Source organism: Lepidochelys kempii, chromosome 2, assembly GCF_965140285.1.
Source record: "Lepidochelys kempii isolate rLepKem1 chromosome 2, rLepKem1.hap1, whole genome shotgun sequence".
NCBI classification, from domain to species: Eukaryota; Metazoa; Chordata; order Testudines; family Cheloniidae; genus Lepidochelys; species Lepidochelys kempii.
This window is the reverse complement of record NC_136381.1, coordinates 204,415,374-204,433,290: the sequence shown is the minus strand read 5'-3', so window position 1 is coordinate 204,433,290 and position 17,917 is coordinate 204,415,374. Positions and strand designations below refer to the sequence as shown.

The following is a 17,917-nucleotide window of genomic DNA, read 5'->3' as shown; positions in this document are numbered from 1 at the left end:
CATTTTTTTTATACACCCCAACTGCCCTTCACTATGCTAAGGTCAGCTGTATTGAATGGTGCAGGGATTACTTTCTAGCAGTTTGCCACAGTGTCACTGTGATACAAGGAGAGTGCATCTGCTCTCAAAGGCATCATGAACCACTCGTTTCTGTAGTCATTTATGTGTGTTGCATAAATAGAGAAACACAATAGTCTATTCTTGCTGTGTGGATTCAGAGCAATCTGGTAGTATACATGATATCAGTGCTCTACAGGTCAGAGAGAAATAATGTTCCAGAGAGAATCCTTAGGACAAAGGTCAATAGGTAGTGACATCTGGGAACTCTGGGGCAGTCAAGAATAGGCTAGATGAAGCTTGTTCAGTCTTCCCTAAATGTGACTTTTGCCTTAGTGAGGACTAGGTCTGACTGTTTCTCCTGCTATATCCTTATGCTGCATCCCCACAATGCTCTATCTGGAAGGATAGAGTGCCATACCATCTGACAGGGCAAGCTGGGAGATCACTCCAAAAAGGTAGGATTAAAGTTGCAGGGCAGTAGCAGCTGCACAGTTAAGGAGACACCAGCATTTCCATTTTAATAGAGGTGACAAAAGGTGTAAAAAATTCTGTCTTTTGGGTTAGAGCTCTGTTTTTCAATGTTCTCATAGTTTCTGCACTACTTGATTATTTTATAGCAGTTTGTGGGGAAAATACAATCTGGGGTTTGTTATTTTAGAATGCTGAAATTTGTTTTCTGTGTTTATTTTTCAAGATAAACAAATTACTGTTTGGATTGATCACAGTATCCTGGCATCACAGTCAATGTCAACCTAATACCTGTCCTTAGAACAGAATTTTCCATTATGGATACTTTTCTGATGCTCAGCAACCACTTTGACCGTGCTGAACGGGATTAGAGGTACAGCTTCATGCTTTGGTTTGGTCACATTCAATCCCATTGGTTCAGAAAATGGGCAAGGAGCATGTGGCATATTACCTTAATGCTGCTGTAGACTAATGTCTTTCCTCTTCCTTCTATTTAATTAATGCTGTTTTCCTTGGTGATACTGCTAAAATAAAATCGGAGTATGCATCTGGATTTTAGAGAACTTTGATGTATTGACTCTTAAACCAGAAACTTTGTTCTCAGGGCAAAACTTCCAGAAGCAAGTTCTGCAGAAGGTAACCAGAGAGCAACTAATGTGCACAAAACACATTCTCAGAAAGCAGCCAAAGGTAGGTCGCACATGGTGCTACTCAGGTTCAATGGTCATCTTACTGAGCATGTCAGCTACCTGCAAACACTCAAGCTTTCAACAGAGCCTCAGTCCTGCTACATAGGATGTGGAAAAATTGGAAGAAGTCCAGCGGAGGGCAACAAAAATGATTAGGGGACTGGAACATGTCTTATGAGGAGAGGCTGAGGGAACTGGGATTGTTTAGTCTGCGGAAGAGAAGAATGAGGGGGGATTTGATAGCTGCTTTCAACTACCTGAAAGGGGGTTCCAAAGTGCATGGATCTAGACTGTTCTCAGTCGTAGCAGATGACAGAACGAGGAGTAATGGTCTCAAGTTGCAGTGGGGGAGGTTTAGGTTGGATATTAGGAAAAACTTTTTCACGAGGAGGGTGGTGAAGCACTGGAATGGGTTACCTAGGGAGGTGGTGGAATCTCCTTCCTTAGAGTTTTTTAAGGCCTGGCTTGACAAAGCCCTGGCTGGGATGGTTTAGTTGGGGATTGGTCCTGCTTTGAGCAGGGGGTTGGACTAGATGACCTCCTGAGGTCCCTTCCAACCCTGATATTCTATGATATGTGCAAGCGTCTTGACCCTAGCCACATTGTAGATCCAAATTTTACCCTGAATAACATTTAAAATAATGCTTCTTCAAAAGGAACCTGAGTTGCTGGGTAAAAATCAAGCTATAGTTTGGTCCCCAGATGAGTGCAAATAGAAGTTAAAAGAACTGTAAAATTTTGATTACACATGATTTTTTTTTTTTAAAAAAAAGAGGGGGCTGTAACTAACGAACCGCTGGATTACACAATTTCAAATTTGGACAACTATCCTGGATTCCCATGAGGCACAGCAAATTTCAAGACAATCCAAGTAAATATGTTGATTTTAGAGCACTTAGACAAATGAGAGGAAAGTGATCAGGAACAGCCAGCATGGATTCACCAAGGGAAGGTCATGCCTGACTAATCTAATCGCCTTTTATGATGAGATTACTGGTTCTGTGGATGAAGGGAAAGCAGTGGATGTATTGTTTCTTGACTTTAGCAAAGCTTTTGACAAGGTCTCCCACAGTATTCTTGTCAGCAAGTTAAGGAAGTATGGGCTGGATGAATGCACTATAAGGTGGATAGAAAGCTGGCTAGATTGTCGGGCTCAACGGGTAGTGATCAATGGCTCCATGTCTAGTTGGCAGCCGGTATCAAGTGGAGTGCCCCAAGGGTCAGTCCTGGGGCCGGTTTTGTTCAATATCTTCATAAATGATCTGGAGGATGGTGTGGATTGCACTCTCAGCAAATTTGCAGATGATACTAAACTGGGAGGAGTGGTAGATACGCTGGAGGGGAGGGATAGGATACAGAAGGACCTAGACAAATTGGAGGATTGGGCCAAAAGAAATCTGATGAGGTTCAATAAGGATAAGTGCAGGGTCCTGCACTTAGGACGGAAGAACCCAATGCACAACTACAGACTAGGGACTGAATGGCTAGGCAGCAGTTCTGCGGAAAAGGACCTAGGGGTGACAGTGGACGAGAAGCTGGATATGAGTCAGCAGTGTGCCCTTGTTGCCAAGAAGGCCAATGGCATTTTGGGATGTATAAGTAGGGGCATAGCGAGCAGATCGAGGGACGTGATCGTTCCCCTCTATTCGACATTGGTGAGGCCTCATCTGGAGTACTGTGTCCAGTTTTGGGCCCCACACTTCAAGAAGGATGTGGATAAATTGGAGAGAGTCCAGCGAAGGGCAACAAAAATGATTAGGGGACTGGAACACATGAGTTATGAGGAGAGGCTGAGGGAGCTGGGATTGTTTAGCCTGCAGAAGAGAAGAATGAGGGGGGATTTGATAGCTGCTTTCAACTACCTGAAAGGGGGTTTCAAAGAGGATGGCTCTAGACTGTTCTCAATGGTAGCAGATGACAGAACGAGGAGTAATGGTCTCAAGTTGCAGTGGGGGAGGTTTAGATTGGATATTCGGAAAAACTTTTTCACTAAGAGGGTGGTGAAACACTGGAATGCGTTACCTAGGGAGGTGGTAGAATCTCCTTCCTTAGCGGTTTTTAAGGTCAGGCTTGACAAAGCCCTGGCTGGGATGATTTAACTGGGAATTGGTCCTGCTTTGAGCAGGGGGTTGGACTAGATGACCTTCTGGGGTCCCTTCCAACCCTGATATTCTATGATTCTATGATTCTATGAAATCAGCTGCTAAACAGTAAACTAGTCTCAATCTTAACTATAGTTAAGTTATAGAATTAGGGGCAGTTCACATCTTTCAGTGCCATTGTCCCAATCTGTAGCCAATCTCAGGCAATTTATACTCAGCTAACATTCCGAAGGTTTTCTTAGCAACCAAAAGGGCTAGATCTTAACATACTAGAGAACAAAATGGCAGTCTCAGAAAAAGCACCTGTTTGATTAAATTAATGAACCAGCTCAATCCAACTGATTATATCAAGAAGTCAGTTAAAGAGTTTTCCTTTGTATCTAGTTATTTAAATTGTATGGAATGTTCAACTCATAAGTATCAGAGTAACAGCTGTGTTAGTCTGTGTTTGCAAAAAGAAAAGGAGGACTTGTGGCACCTTAGAGACTAACCAATTTATTTGAGCATAAGCTTTCGTGAGCTACAGCTCACTTCATCGGATGCATAAAAGTGAGCTGTAGCTCACGAAAGCTTATGCTCAAATAAATTGATTAGTCTCTAAGGTGCCACAAGTACTCATATAAGTCTGTAACATGATTACATACTGAAGATCGTTATAAACGCTGAGCGGAAAAACTGATGTGGGTGCACTCAAAAAGGACTAATTTTCCAACAGTTCAGTGTTTGTAACATCTAAAAGATCAGGTTCTGAATAGTCAGAAATAAATAAGCATTTGACAGAAGAGTGACTCTTCTCTATTAGGGATTGATGAACTACAAAACTTGTAAAAATATGAGATGTGGCGAATAACACACCCCAAAATAAGAACAAAATGTAACAAAATTTGAAGATAAAATAATATAAAGAGAAGGAAGAATAGCTGGGTATACCCTGGCTGTTAATGTTATGCAATATTAGTGAAGCCTTGTGGACTAGGCAATGTCAGGATAAAGGACGTCCAGGTTCAGAATCATCTGATGTTACAAGGTTTTCATGATAATCACCGCCAACCGCAAATGGAATGGACACTATATTTGCCGGGGACAGCAGATGGCTAATTAAGAAAATGAAACCTTTGTTTTTCTAAAACTTGGTCAGGATCTTTCCCATTGCTGATGATGGGGATGCGATGCAGATAAACTTCCCCCAAGAGAGAATGGACAAGGCATCTATTGCAGTCTTGAGAACTGTCATTCTGTGCTCACAGAAATATGAAATAGATTTTTCCGGGGTGCTCCTCCATTAAAGAAAGATCCAGTTTACCACTGACCCAGTAACCATTCATGAGCAGAGGCAGGGGTCTGTGGATAACTGTGCCTGTCTGTGACCAAGTTTTCATTTCTTGCCAGCCAAGAGATGCCTAGGAGTGTATTGTTTGACATTGCCCAGTCCTCAGACTTTTAAGGCCAGAAGGGACCATCATGATCATCTAGTCTGACCTCCTGCATCCACATGGAGTCCCAACACAGGAATGGTGATACTAATTCTCCCTTCTATTTTACATAACAATTTTTTCTTATAGAGTAGCCATTTAGTTGAAGTAAATATAACTTCCTGAACACCTTGTTGTATAACAGATGTCACAAAAGTACTAAGTAAACTATTCAGAGCTGGGACTGTGGCTCATTTACTTCCACAAAGTATCCAGCACACTTTTGGGTATGCAATAATAATGATGATGATAATGGACATATCTGGTTTTAAAGCAGAAACTAATCGTACAAATGGAAAAGCAGTCATTTTGTCTATTCAGCTACCATCAAATGCTGATGTACTTACAATGGCCTCACATCAGACAAATATGCAAAACATTAGCAGCCTCTCTATTTGTTTTTCGACTTGAAAGAAAAGATATTTCACTGCTGTATTTTCTGATTTTTTTTCTGAAATACAAAAATATTCAGTTGTACTCCAGTTGCATATTTGTGCAGTGAAAAAACCCCCCATGAAATAAATGTCCTCAAACCTCCTTTCTGAACTCATCAGCTTCTGCTAATGGAGATATATTTCCATGCTCTAACATAAGAAAAGAGTATGTGCATACTTCAGATCCAAGATTTAACAGATAGGAAAATAACTTTGATATTGTGCATGAATTTTTCCACAAAATGGCAGATAATTCTTACAACCACAAAAATGCATTAGGCCTTGATCCTGAAATTGGACGTTAACTGGGGGCTCTGTCTGCCTGTGCAGACTCTCATTGACTGATGGGGTTTTGCATGTGTACAGAGGTGCATCTGTGCACAGCAGGTTTCAGAATTCATGAACATGCTTAAATATTTGTAATCTTCTGAATGATCCTGTCATTACAACCACATTTTTCATAGGTACAATATGTAACAGTCTAATTTTTTTTATTCCATATCTAGTCTATTTTTAAAATAAAGGGTAAAATTATAGCAGAAATACACTTTCTTGAAGCCATGCTCTTGAGAGCAAGATAACAAAATACTGTATGTATGGCAGCAAGAACAAAAAACAAACAAGGAATAGTTTAAAAAAATCTAACATGCACAGTATTTAAGAGCTAACCTAAATTTTATACATGAAAATGTTGTCATTATTACAGCTTTATCATAGGTTGTGGTTGGCTTTGCAATAATTCATTTTGTTTTAGAACTTCTAATATTAACTCTCTTTGTTTAAAATGTACAGAGTTTTAAATTTCAAACTTTCCAAGTCCATTAGTTTAAAGGATGGGTAATTATTATTGGGTATTTTTAATTAAAACAAAACAAAACCTAACAAATGAATACTACAAATGGAAGTTTCCCCACAAATATTTGCTTTAAAAAATTTCAGAACAGAACTTGGTATCACAAGACTCCTAAAATGTTTTGTTTTCTCCTCAAAGCTCAGCTACTAGCAATGATAAAAAAAATTGCTGAAAACTGTAAAAGCATACTGATTTTGATCCACAGACACTCTTTCTCCCTAAAGTCAAGAAATGTGAAAAGCCTCCATACTTATTTTGAGTCTGGGTTTGACAGTGTATTCTGTACTTATGTCTGGCTACATTGCTGTACCACCCTTGTAAGCTTAAAAATAATTAAAAATGTCCACACGAGTGTAAGTTATTTATCTTTATATTTATGTTTACTTAAACAGCAAAGGTGCCCTGCCATCAATTACAAATACAGTATATCTGGCTTTGGCAAACTAGCTCCATTTGTAAAAGCTACTTACAGTGGCTGTACTAGTCATGGATTCTCAGAACACTATTTCAGTTCATAGCTACTTCATACCAGTGCTTGTGCCTAAGTTTGCAAGAAACCAAAAGTTTAGGGAGTGCTCGTGTGTGCACAGACCACTTTCCCACAATATCCTTTTTTAGAGGGGAACAATAATAATAAAAAAAATTGATTTTAAAAAAAAATCTGTTCCTATAAGCATCCGATACATCTGATGAAGTGAGCTGTAGCTCACGAAAGCTTATGCTCAAATAAATTTGTTAGTCTCTAAGGTGCCATAAGTACTCCTTTTCTTTTTGTTACTATACATTCACCCTAAATTTTTCCAACAAAATTTTCAAGACTACTTCCACTTAATGTGCCTTCACAACCATCAGATTTATTTTATAGACCACAGTCGTTCTGAATCAGGTCATTCTCAAACAGAAACAGGCATTTTAAAACCTCAACAATGAGTTCAGTGGCAGCATCATCACGAGGAATCTAAGGTCCCTATTCTGCTAGTGCTTATACATGATTAACTTTATGTACACAAGTAGTCCCACAATTGTCAGTAGACCTAGTGCATGTGTAAAGCACATGCTTAAGAATCTGCAGGACTGGACCATAAAATAGCAGGCACAGATGTGTTTGGAACTATGTGTCCTAGATCTTGTTGGACCTAAAGCACTGTTATAAACTAATGGTAATGGGTATGTGTAAAATTTTGACGAGTGTGCTATAAAAATGTATATAGTGTTGTTGTAGCTGTGTCAGTCCTTGAATCTGAGAGAGACAAGGTGGGTGAGGTAATATCTTTTACTGAACTAACTTCTGTTGGTGAGGGAGACATGCTGTTGAGCCACACAGAGTTTGAAAGTATCTTTCTCTCTTACCAGCAGAAGTTGGTCCAATAGAAGATATTACCTCACCCACCTTGTCTCTATAATAAAAAGTGATACATATTTTATGACAAATACTTCTCATCATGGAGAGGTATGATTTGTGTGGTCCATTTAAAAAAACCAGAATCTTACATTTGTAATGACTAGAAATACGTTCTGGTTTATAAATAAGAGCTCCTTAACTAATCATTTAGTGTCTTTTCCCCCCATTCACAAAGATACAAGTTAAGGATGGAGTATTAACTTTAATTTTTGATGTTCTTACTTGTCCCAGCCTAACATTCATATGTATCTACTGCACATCATTAGCACAATAAAGATTTCACTATTGGGCAAATCTCAGAAGTGTGTTAAAATAATTTTAAGTCATTTATTATTTAAATAATATACTCCCATAGAATAAACAACATATATGTGACTTATCTCCATATGTAAATTTCCTTAAATATATATGTTAGAAAATTATGAGTAGTTGTCTTAAATTATCATTGCCTTTAACATTCTCTATTCCTCATATGAATGAGAACAGCATAAAGATATTTCCACAAAGGGAGACTTTTCAATACGTCAGCTTTGTCAGAAGGTGGAGCTCTGCACATATCTGTATAACTCTACTTTATATATGCAATTCACAACGCTGTATAAAAAAGATAATACTATTCAGAAAACAAACCTTGGTTTTAACTCCAACATTCAATGTCTTTCATAAATATATCAGACCACATTTGGTAACAAGAAACTCCTACTGTAGTTAGCATTTTAAATAATTTTCAATTACACAGAACGCTTTCAAAAATGAAATTCAGAAATTTCGATACTCTCCACCCTTTTTCTTTTAAAAAACTGGGATTGCACCTTAAAAAAAAAAGATAAGAAGGTAACTGATACTTACAGGCATCTCTAATATACAATAACATGGCTACAAAAATGTAGTCAACTAAATCCAGGGTGATGCTGTCAGCAAATAAAGCATCCCAGACAACAAGAAGGTCCTGAAGTGGGAATTCTCGTCCAAATAGGAGCCTTACCCATCGTCTAGAAAAAAAACACACCATATATATTCAGTAGAAATAATTACAAATATTACTAAGTCAACATATGTACCATAAGATCAGGCATGATCTGAAACAATTTATGGAATTTTAAAAAGCATTAATTTATTTGACAATCTTTTTATTAAAATTTTTATTTTGAGAAGTGCTGTTGTATATCCTAACACAGTTATAGGAGGAAATACATTAAGGACTTCAAAAGTTTCAACTGATTAAAATGTTATTGTGCATGCGGGACACAGTGGAGAAATCTTATACCACTCTGCATATCATCATCTTGTACATTTAAATTAATACTGATTTTAAAAGAGGGTGAGAAAATATCATTCATGTAGGTCTGGAAGAGCTAAGCAGCAGGATAAAGCCAGTGATTTATTTAAATCTCCAAAAAGTCCAGGCAAATGAAGCAGGAATCACTATGGATTGGATTGCAGTTACCAGAAAGGGACCTCTTCCCTTTATGTAACTACATTGTTTGCAGTATGTAAAAAATGTTATATACACCATTTTGATTATGTATGTACACTTCAATTTTAATCAAACGTAGAGACAATTCTACAAGTAGAATCACCTTCCATGCTGTCTATATATGTGTTTTCCTATTTACCAAAATGTGGAGATCTATCTAGATTACCTGTCGTATTTGGTCAACACTGACAGTGCAGAGTGAGCATAGTACTGTTAGCTAAGAACTCATCACTCAGTGGTTTCAGGCAAGTCAGCCTCTGTATGTCTCAGTTTTCACATCATAAAATAGGAATAATAATTCTAGCGACCTATCTCACAGGTCTGTAGCAAGGATTATCATTTTACAGCTGTTTGAAAAATATAAAATGCTACACAAATGGTATGTAATAGCAGTATTACATTTAAAGTGGTTACATAATGGGCTTATAAGGAAATAATTACATTCTTAACTGGTATATACACTTTATTTACCATAAAATCTTTTAGTCGATGGGAAGTGAAAAGGGAGATTTATTATAATTTTCCTCTAAGCAAATTAAGCCACTTTTTTAAAGCTGGCAGCTTATGTAACAAAAATAGAATTTAAAAGGCAGCTAGAATTCACAACTAGACTAAACTGATTTCCAAGAGTTGACATTTGACAACCTTTGTACCTTATCTCATTGGAGTTGTAAAGTAACAAATTTTTGAGGGGCCCTTGTACCAGAAGTTCATTTCTGCACAAATGTGAGCCAACAAACATTAACCAATTACAAATTTAGGAAAACAACTTAATAGCTGCATGAATCTGTGCCTAGTAAAAGAAGCTCATAAAAGGCTCATGTTATGAATCAGATTTCATTCACTTCTCAAAACTTTCATTCCAAATGTTTTCCTTTAGGGGAACTGAATGTATGAGTGCTAACCCACTGTACAGTAATGAACCTTTGCTGCAGACATAGAATTTGCAGAACTCTAAGCAGATTTTTTTTTCCATAAGGAACATTAGTTTTAAAACAAAAATATTTAAACTTTGCATATAAAATTATCGTACATCTGTGCTCTTCCGTCAATCTGTTATTTGTTAATATAAAAATTAGTATGACTTTCTACTTTATAATGTTCAATGTTCTTGTCTCCACTAAAATCAAATGCGCGCTGCCTCCCCTATTTCTACCACTTTCTGTAAATCCTATCTTTAGGGCTGGGTGTTGCAACAAAACAGTATCAACTCAAAGCAAGGCTAATCTAGCACATTTAATGTTCTGTATAAGGTGTTTTACCATATAGTGGCACATTACCCTACAGTGCCTACTCTACAGGAAACTATTATCCTACGGTGACACAAACATTACCCAAACTCTGCATGAAGCCTATTACTTGCAGTAACAAACCCTCCCACCCTTAAACCCACAACTTTCATGTTGCACAAGCTGTTAGGAGTGAAAGCTCAGCTACGCTTGAATCATTTGAGCTGACTTTGCTCACAACCTACTGAAATCTAATTCGGGAGGTTTGATAAAACTCTAATACACTTCAAGGGAAAATATACACCATGGTTTAATGGGATTTGTTATTAGGCTTTTATTAGAAATCTCTTTTGCTTCTTTACTACTTCATTATGCAGTGTTAATTGTTTGTGGATGCAGGTTTATTCTGCTCAAGCAGAAATCATTCCTTTTATTCCACTTTTACATTTTCTCCTGGGAAAGTTAAATCTCAGTCTCCAGAGATATCATGTTTCACAGTTATAGAGTGCAGAAGAACAACTGGACTTCTTTAGCAACCATGATACTACCATTAAGTATGTGAACCTCTTTGTCCCAATGGGAGCAAACAATTCACACCACTGTAAATGCAGACATTCTAACTGTTGTCTCCTCTTCTGTAACATTTATCTCATAGCATCCATAAGCCAAGGATCCTATCATCCATATGGCATGACTTCCATGAGCCTTTACATGCATATATTCACACTTAGTTTAATGAATCAAGTTTTACATTGGAGTGTTTTCTTCGAAATTAACAGGCTTCTATGGATCTGACAAATATTTACAGAGCATTTAAGTTGCACTTAATGATAGCATTGGACAAGATAACCCCTTTTCCTTTTCGGTGGTTGGCTGTGGTTTAATTATTAGTCTGTCTTGTTAATCTTGCTTTATATCTGTTACACCTGCAGACTGCAACTGTCAAAACAGCATACCTTTTATCACCTGCAATAATACAATAATTCATATTTTACCAGACCTACTTAGCAATTAAGTTCTACAAAAACAAAAAGTCCAGAATTTTTAAAGCACCAATAAACCATCCAAGAGTACTACTATATACCTCTGGAATACATAATTCTAGCTTCTACTTATGATTCCTATATAATTAAACCACAACTCTCAAGAGATCAGTAATTACTAGCAAGAGATAATGATTCATTAATGGCCTTACAGAATAGAGAAACAAAAAGAAATCAATCCTCTGGTATATCTATTAACTATGGGAATGACCCAGTCTTTACCAGGTTTAAATAAAGATTGCCACCATTTTGATTAAGATTAACTGGATAATTCTGTAAGCAGTATCATTTAGAAGCCATATAATTTATTTTAGCTATTGATTTGGCATTTAGGTTTTATCTGTATATACATCTTCCTTCTTCATTAAGAGCAATGAAATCTTTAAAAATGGCTGACCTGAACTACATAAGCCTTAGGAGTTGGGATAGGAAAGTAGAGGTAACAGTGACAGAATGGGAGTAGTTGTGATGGAAAGCTAGTGCAGCACGAAGGAAGACACTGGAGCAAGACGGATGAACACGGATAGATAGGAAGCCATGTCTGCAGAAAGGGTGTAGCCTAACTTCAAAGATTGACCACAAACACAGACTACTTTTCAGGCATCTTGAAATTAGTTAGATGGGGCTAAATCAGGAGTCCACAGATAGTCACTGAAAGTTTTGAGAACACTGAATCCCCAAACTAAGAGCTAAAGGTGATTTTCTTAAACCAAGCCACTGATTTCTGAGTGAAATGTTGGCCCCATCTGTACAGGCTATGTACAAGATGACTGACTCCTTCTGAATGAGACAGAAATATGAAAGAGATCCCTTACACTGGCTTGCACTAGTAAGACAGGATGTATTTCAGACAATTATGACTTCTTTGGAAGGGAGGTTTGAAGCAGTGATCATGCTGCTAAATAATCTCAGTGGGGGAACTGACGAGACTTAATATTGCTTTACACGAGCAACAGAGCTAGTAAAGGTTTGTGTTTATATTAAAGATTAATCAATCTTTCAATATATCACATGCTGTGCAAAGAGCAACACCTATGGCTAACGTTGCCCAATACTTTTCAGTATAAGACCATGTTTTCCAGTTATAACTTCTCCAAATTTATTCTCAGACTGCAATTTTCCATATTGGGTGTCTGCCTCAGGCTGATTTTTCTTTTTTTCTATGTTTTTGATAAAGTGGTTTAGCTGTTTGCAAGAACAAACTTAGGAAAAAATGTTTTGCCCATGTTAACATTTTTTTGTTTTGTTTTACAAGCTGTAGTCTTCCATACGTCAGAGAAGAAACATGAAATTTGGCAATGGGTCACACTGGTGTCAGGGATTTTCTGTTCACCATCTCCATGGATATGTGCTCAAATCTGGTAATTTAAAAGGCTCTGAAAAAATCTTAGTTTGCACATGCTCAGTAGAGACTTGTTAATTTGCCAGCTAAATTTCTCTGAAGATTCCATCTGGAATGAACATGGTCCAACCTCTCATAATTCCTACATGCCAGCTGGACTCCACAGAGCAACTGCTCCTCACAATTGTCCAGGGCTGTTATGGTGTCAGACATAGGAACTTAGACACCTGTGCTCTCAATGCTCCCCTTGCTGGTGTCCAGGCAGTGATCAGGAGGAGCAAGCTTTCTGACTCAAATGCAGAGGCGGAGAGGAACAGGTATGGGGCATCTGGGGAAGGAGTAGTAATGAGCTGGAACCAGTAAGGAAGAGGAGAAAAAAGCAATAGATGAGTCATAGATGGGGGGAGATTAAGAGCAGTGGTAAGGTGGGGAAAAGGGCAAGAACCAAGGAGAAGGATGGGTGGGAGGACAGCAGCACAAGGGTCTGTAATTCCCAATAATTTGCAACAGAACTCAGGATTTCCTGAGTCTGAACATTCTATTGCTGACTAACAAAGAGCAGTAAAACCCACTGGCAAAGTGTGCATGTCATTTCTCTGTAGTGGTAGGTCCACAGAGAAGATAAAAAGCCTGCTGTTGCAATCACTCTGTTAGCTCAAGGGGTAGAAGACAGTGCTGTGGATCTGAAGATCCCAAATCCACTGAGACTGATTGAGGGAGGGAGGGTGTCACTATGGTTCCACATGATGCAATTTGTATTTTCAATTTAGCTTTCTAAAAAAAAACTTTGGAAATTACACTCCGAACACCTACCATAAAAGAATGTTAAGGTTGCAAAATCAAACACTCAAAAATTAGGTTTCAGAGTAGTAGCTGTGTTAGTCTGTATCTGCAAAAAGAAAATGAGTACTTGTGGCATCTCAGAGACTAACAAATTTATTTGAGCATAAGCTTTCGTGAACTACAGCTCACTTCATCGGATGCATGCAGTGGAAAATACAGTGGAGAGATTTTATATACACAGAGAACATGAAACAATGGGTGTGTGTGTGGGGGGAAATAAACATGGGGAAATAGTTTTACTTTGTGTAATGACAGATTCACTCCCAGTCTTTATTCAAGTCTAAGTTAATTGTATCCAGCTTGCAAATTAATTCCAATTCAGCAGTTTCTCATTGGAGTCTGTTTTTGAAGTTTTTTTTGTTGTTGAAGAATTGCCACTTTTAGGTCTGTAATCGAGTGACCAAAGAGACTGAAGTGTTCTCCAACTGATTTTTGAATGTTATAATTCTTGACGTAGAGCTCTACGATACAACCGCATTTGCTCCAACCCCTCAGACAGAGACAAACACCTACAAGATCTCTATCAAGCGTTCTTACAACTACAATACCCACCTGCTGAAGTGAAGAAACAGATTGACAGAGCCAGAAGAATACCCAGAAGTCACCTAGTACAGGACAGGCCCAAAAAAGAAAATAACAGAACGCCACCAGCCATCACCTTCAGCCCCCAATTAAAACCTCTCCAACGCATCATCAAGGATCTACAGCCTATCCTGAAGGACGACCCATCGCTCTCACAGATCTTGGGAGACAGGCCAGTCCTTGCTTACAGACAGCCCCCCAACCTGAAGCAAATACTCATCAGCAACCAAACACCACACAACAAAAACACTAACCCAGGAACCTATCCTTGCAACAAAGCCCGTTGCCAACTGTGTCCACATATCTATTCAGGGGACACCATCATAGGGCCTCATCATATCAGCCACACTATCAGAGGCTCGTTCACCTGCACATCTACCAATGTGATATATGCCATCATGTGCCAGCAATGCCCCTCTGCCATGTACATTGGTCAAACTGGACAGTCTCTATGTAAAAGAATAAATGGACACAAATCAGATGTCAAGAATTATAACATTCAAAAAACAGTTGGAGAACACTTCAATCTCTTTGGTCACTCGATTACAGACCTAAAAGTGGCAATTCTTCAACAAAAAAAAAAACTTCAAAAACAGACTCCAACGAGAAACTGCTGAATTGGAATTAATTTGCAAACTGGATACAATTAACTTAGGCTTGAATAAAGACTGGGAGTGGATGGGTCATTACACAAAGTAAAACTATTTCCCAATGTTTATTCCCCCCCCCACCCCACTGTTCCTCACATGTTCTTGTCAACTGCTGGAAATGGCCCACCCTGATCATCACTACCAAAGGTTCCCCCCGCCGTCCTCCTGCTGGTAATAGCTCACCTTACCTGATCACTCTTGTTACAGTGTGTATGGTAACACCCATTGTTTCATGTACTCCTTTTCTTTTTTCAAAAATTAGGAAACACCAGAATTAATGTTGCAGGTGAATTGATACTGAGAAAATTATACTCAAGTGGAAAGCCCTCTCTTTGAATTCAGATCTAGTACAAACAGTGAATTACATTCAGGTTTACACCTCCAGCTAGAACAATTGAATGTGTAAACGCGTGGTCAAACAGGCTAGAATGAACAGCAGACAGCCTTTCAGGTATGATATGCTTACTTGGAAATAAGATGTGAAACAAGAGTGACTAACAACTATTGTGCATATAAAACTTCAAAAGAACTTTACGCTGTAAAGGAAAATCAAGAACTGAAACTGTTTCTGGATTTTCTGGATCCAATCATATTTCTTTTGGGCCATGATGACTTATTGCTATAAGAACTCTTATCTAGATATATAAAGGTATGGTGTACCTTAACTTCCATAGCAAGATTATTTTCTTGTGCAGATGCTAAGATACTGTGCTAATTGCAACTGTATGCTGTGGGTCCTTGTCCAGCCTGGCTAGAAGAAAAAGGGTTGTCGTCCCTTTGAGCTCCCCCACCCCCAACTAATTTCAGAGATAGAGGAAGGGGGACGTTTACTTGTATAGACTGGGAAGGAGCACAAAACATTGAAGCTAGACAAACTCAGACTAGAAATAAAGTGTACAATTTTAATAATGAATTAGTAATTAACCATTGGAATAATTTACTTTGGAATGTCATGGATTCACCATCACTTGAAGTCTTTAAATCAAGAGTGGATGTTTTTCTGAAATATATGTTTATGGTTCCGACAGAAGGTATGGGTCTGAGGCAGAAATTACTTGGTAAGATTCTACAGCCTGTGTTATGCAGGAAGTCAGACCAGATGGTCCCTTCTGGCCTTAAAAATCTTCAAAATACCATTCCGATTTTGCAATAATTTCATTGGCCTTCTGTAACGTAAAACCCCAAAACATGACAGAAACAAACTTTTAACATGCATGTTACCTCTGGACTAGCTTTTCTTTTTCTAATGGATTGACTTTCTTTATATTTCTTTTCTCTGACTTAAATTTTTCTATACTTCCACATCGTGTTTAAAACACAGGTGACTACAGTTTTTTGTTGCTTTATTCTCTAGGTTTGGCACTCATTTCCACATCAAATTAGGAACATTTCATTTTGGGAAGACTTAACTCTAAAGTTTTCCTTGGCAGTGTTACAGATTCATAGATTGAAGGCCAGAAGGGACCATCATCATCTGACCTCAAGCAGTTTTAGTTTGCTGTGTTGGAACAAGATATCTGTAAGACCTCTCTGTCTCTCTTCCCCATGCCAATAATCTTCGGATGTTACTATGTTTCTCAAAAATTATAAAATTGTCAGCCTGGACGACAAAGCTCATGAAAGTATAAGACAAAGCTTTCTCATCAGCTGGCTCAATACAATGGAACTCAATTCTGGCAGAGGTGGGAGGGACCACAATCTCACCACTTTCAAAGAGAAGTCTAAAACTTACTTCTTCAGCTTTCAATTCCCACGTTCACAACAAAAAACAACAAAGAACATGAAGTTTAAAAGTGGGAGGGGCCACTGAAAAAAATCTCCCAGCTGCCTTAGCGGGAAGGAATGAGGAAACTGGAGACTCATACGGACTTTTATATTGTGATGGTGATAATTCTATCTCTGGACTTCTGAGTCTAACTCAAGGCACCCATTTTTGTAAATTGCGGCCCCAGTTCCAGACATGGTACAGAGGAACAAAAAATATGGAAAAGTGGTCAAGTTTCTAGCTGTCTTGGCTAGAAGTATGATTCATTGAGAAGCAGTCTGGCTTGTAATGTATTTTTTCCCAAGGGTAGAGGCTGAGAAAGGCTGCTATATTTCTGCAAAATAATTGAGATGGAGGAGCTTGGACAATAGCCAACTTTAAAAAGCAGGGACAACGGTGTCCATTTAATGATGCACAGAAGTAAACTGTGTAGCACAGAATGGCGTGGGAAACAAAATAGAAATATACAAAGTTTTGTTATATTCCTTTGGTGAAATCCTGGCCCACCAGTGTCAAAACTCCCATTGAATTCAGTGGGTTCTGGATTTCACCTCTTGTAGCTATAAAATAATGTATTTCAATGACAAAAATCCATGTTCAGAAGAGAGAAAAATGCAAGAATGTCAGGGTATGGCTATTGAATTTCAACTGTTCATTATTTACACTCATTCCAAAATTACAGTCTTAACTAGTGATGATCCCCATACATTTGCTTTTTGAAAAACACTGCACAGTAATGGGAACATTTTCTGTTTTAACAAAAATAATATGACCACATGATTTTAAATACTGTATATAGTAATAAAACTACAGAAACAAAAAAGCCACTACTAAATTAGTGATATTTCTAGTGTTTTCAGCTATTAGCAATTATGAACTCCTTCCTCCCGCTTTTTATTCTCCAAAAATGAGAACGCATTGATTAAAGTTTGCTTTGGCAGTTACAGCCTATATAAATTTTAAAGTAGAAAACTATATTAGAAAATAATTATTTGTCAGTGTTTTATAAAGGCTATTTTAAAGGCATTAGAATAGATTAGCTAATGTCTTTACACCTAAGGCTTTGGCGCATACAGTAGGGTTCAGTGATGCTGCATTCTTCTTTTGTACAATATATCTCTGAAGTAGGAATCCCACTACAGTTTTAGTCACCCTGGGCATTAAGTTCTACTAGAGTTATTACATTTCCATGTAGAATAATCAAGGCCAGTGAAGACAGTCAGCCTTATCTGAAAGGCCATTTATTATCTTTTTACCATAAAAAGGAATAAATAATTTTATTGACAGTTTTTTAAATGTCCAAATATGTACTGAAATGTTTCATCAAGCTTTTACCATTCATATTCCATGTAGGAGACTTTCCCATCATAAGCATTAAAGCAGCAGACTTTACTACTGGTGTAAATTTGTAATCCATCATTTTAAAACATGTCAGCCAGAACACCACCACTTTATTCTTACACTGTCACATTACAGTGTACTACATAAACTTCTTTCATTACACTG

General features: G+C 37.9%; 1 protein-coding gene across 1 annotated transcript in view; it reads right to left on the bottom strand.

Annotated features, from left to right (window-relative positions):
- Positions 1-17,917, bottom strand: part of TBC1D5 (TBC1 domain family member 5) — a 274,096-nt gene that overhangs the window by 124,097 nt on the left and 132,082 nt on the right. The window contains exon 13 of the mRNA XM_073333539.2: positions 8,330-8,472. Coding sequence (XP_073189640.1) covers positions 8,330-8,472 — 143 coding nt within the window. The remainder of the gene's footprint in view (positions 1-8,329; positions 8,473-17,917) is intronic.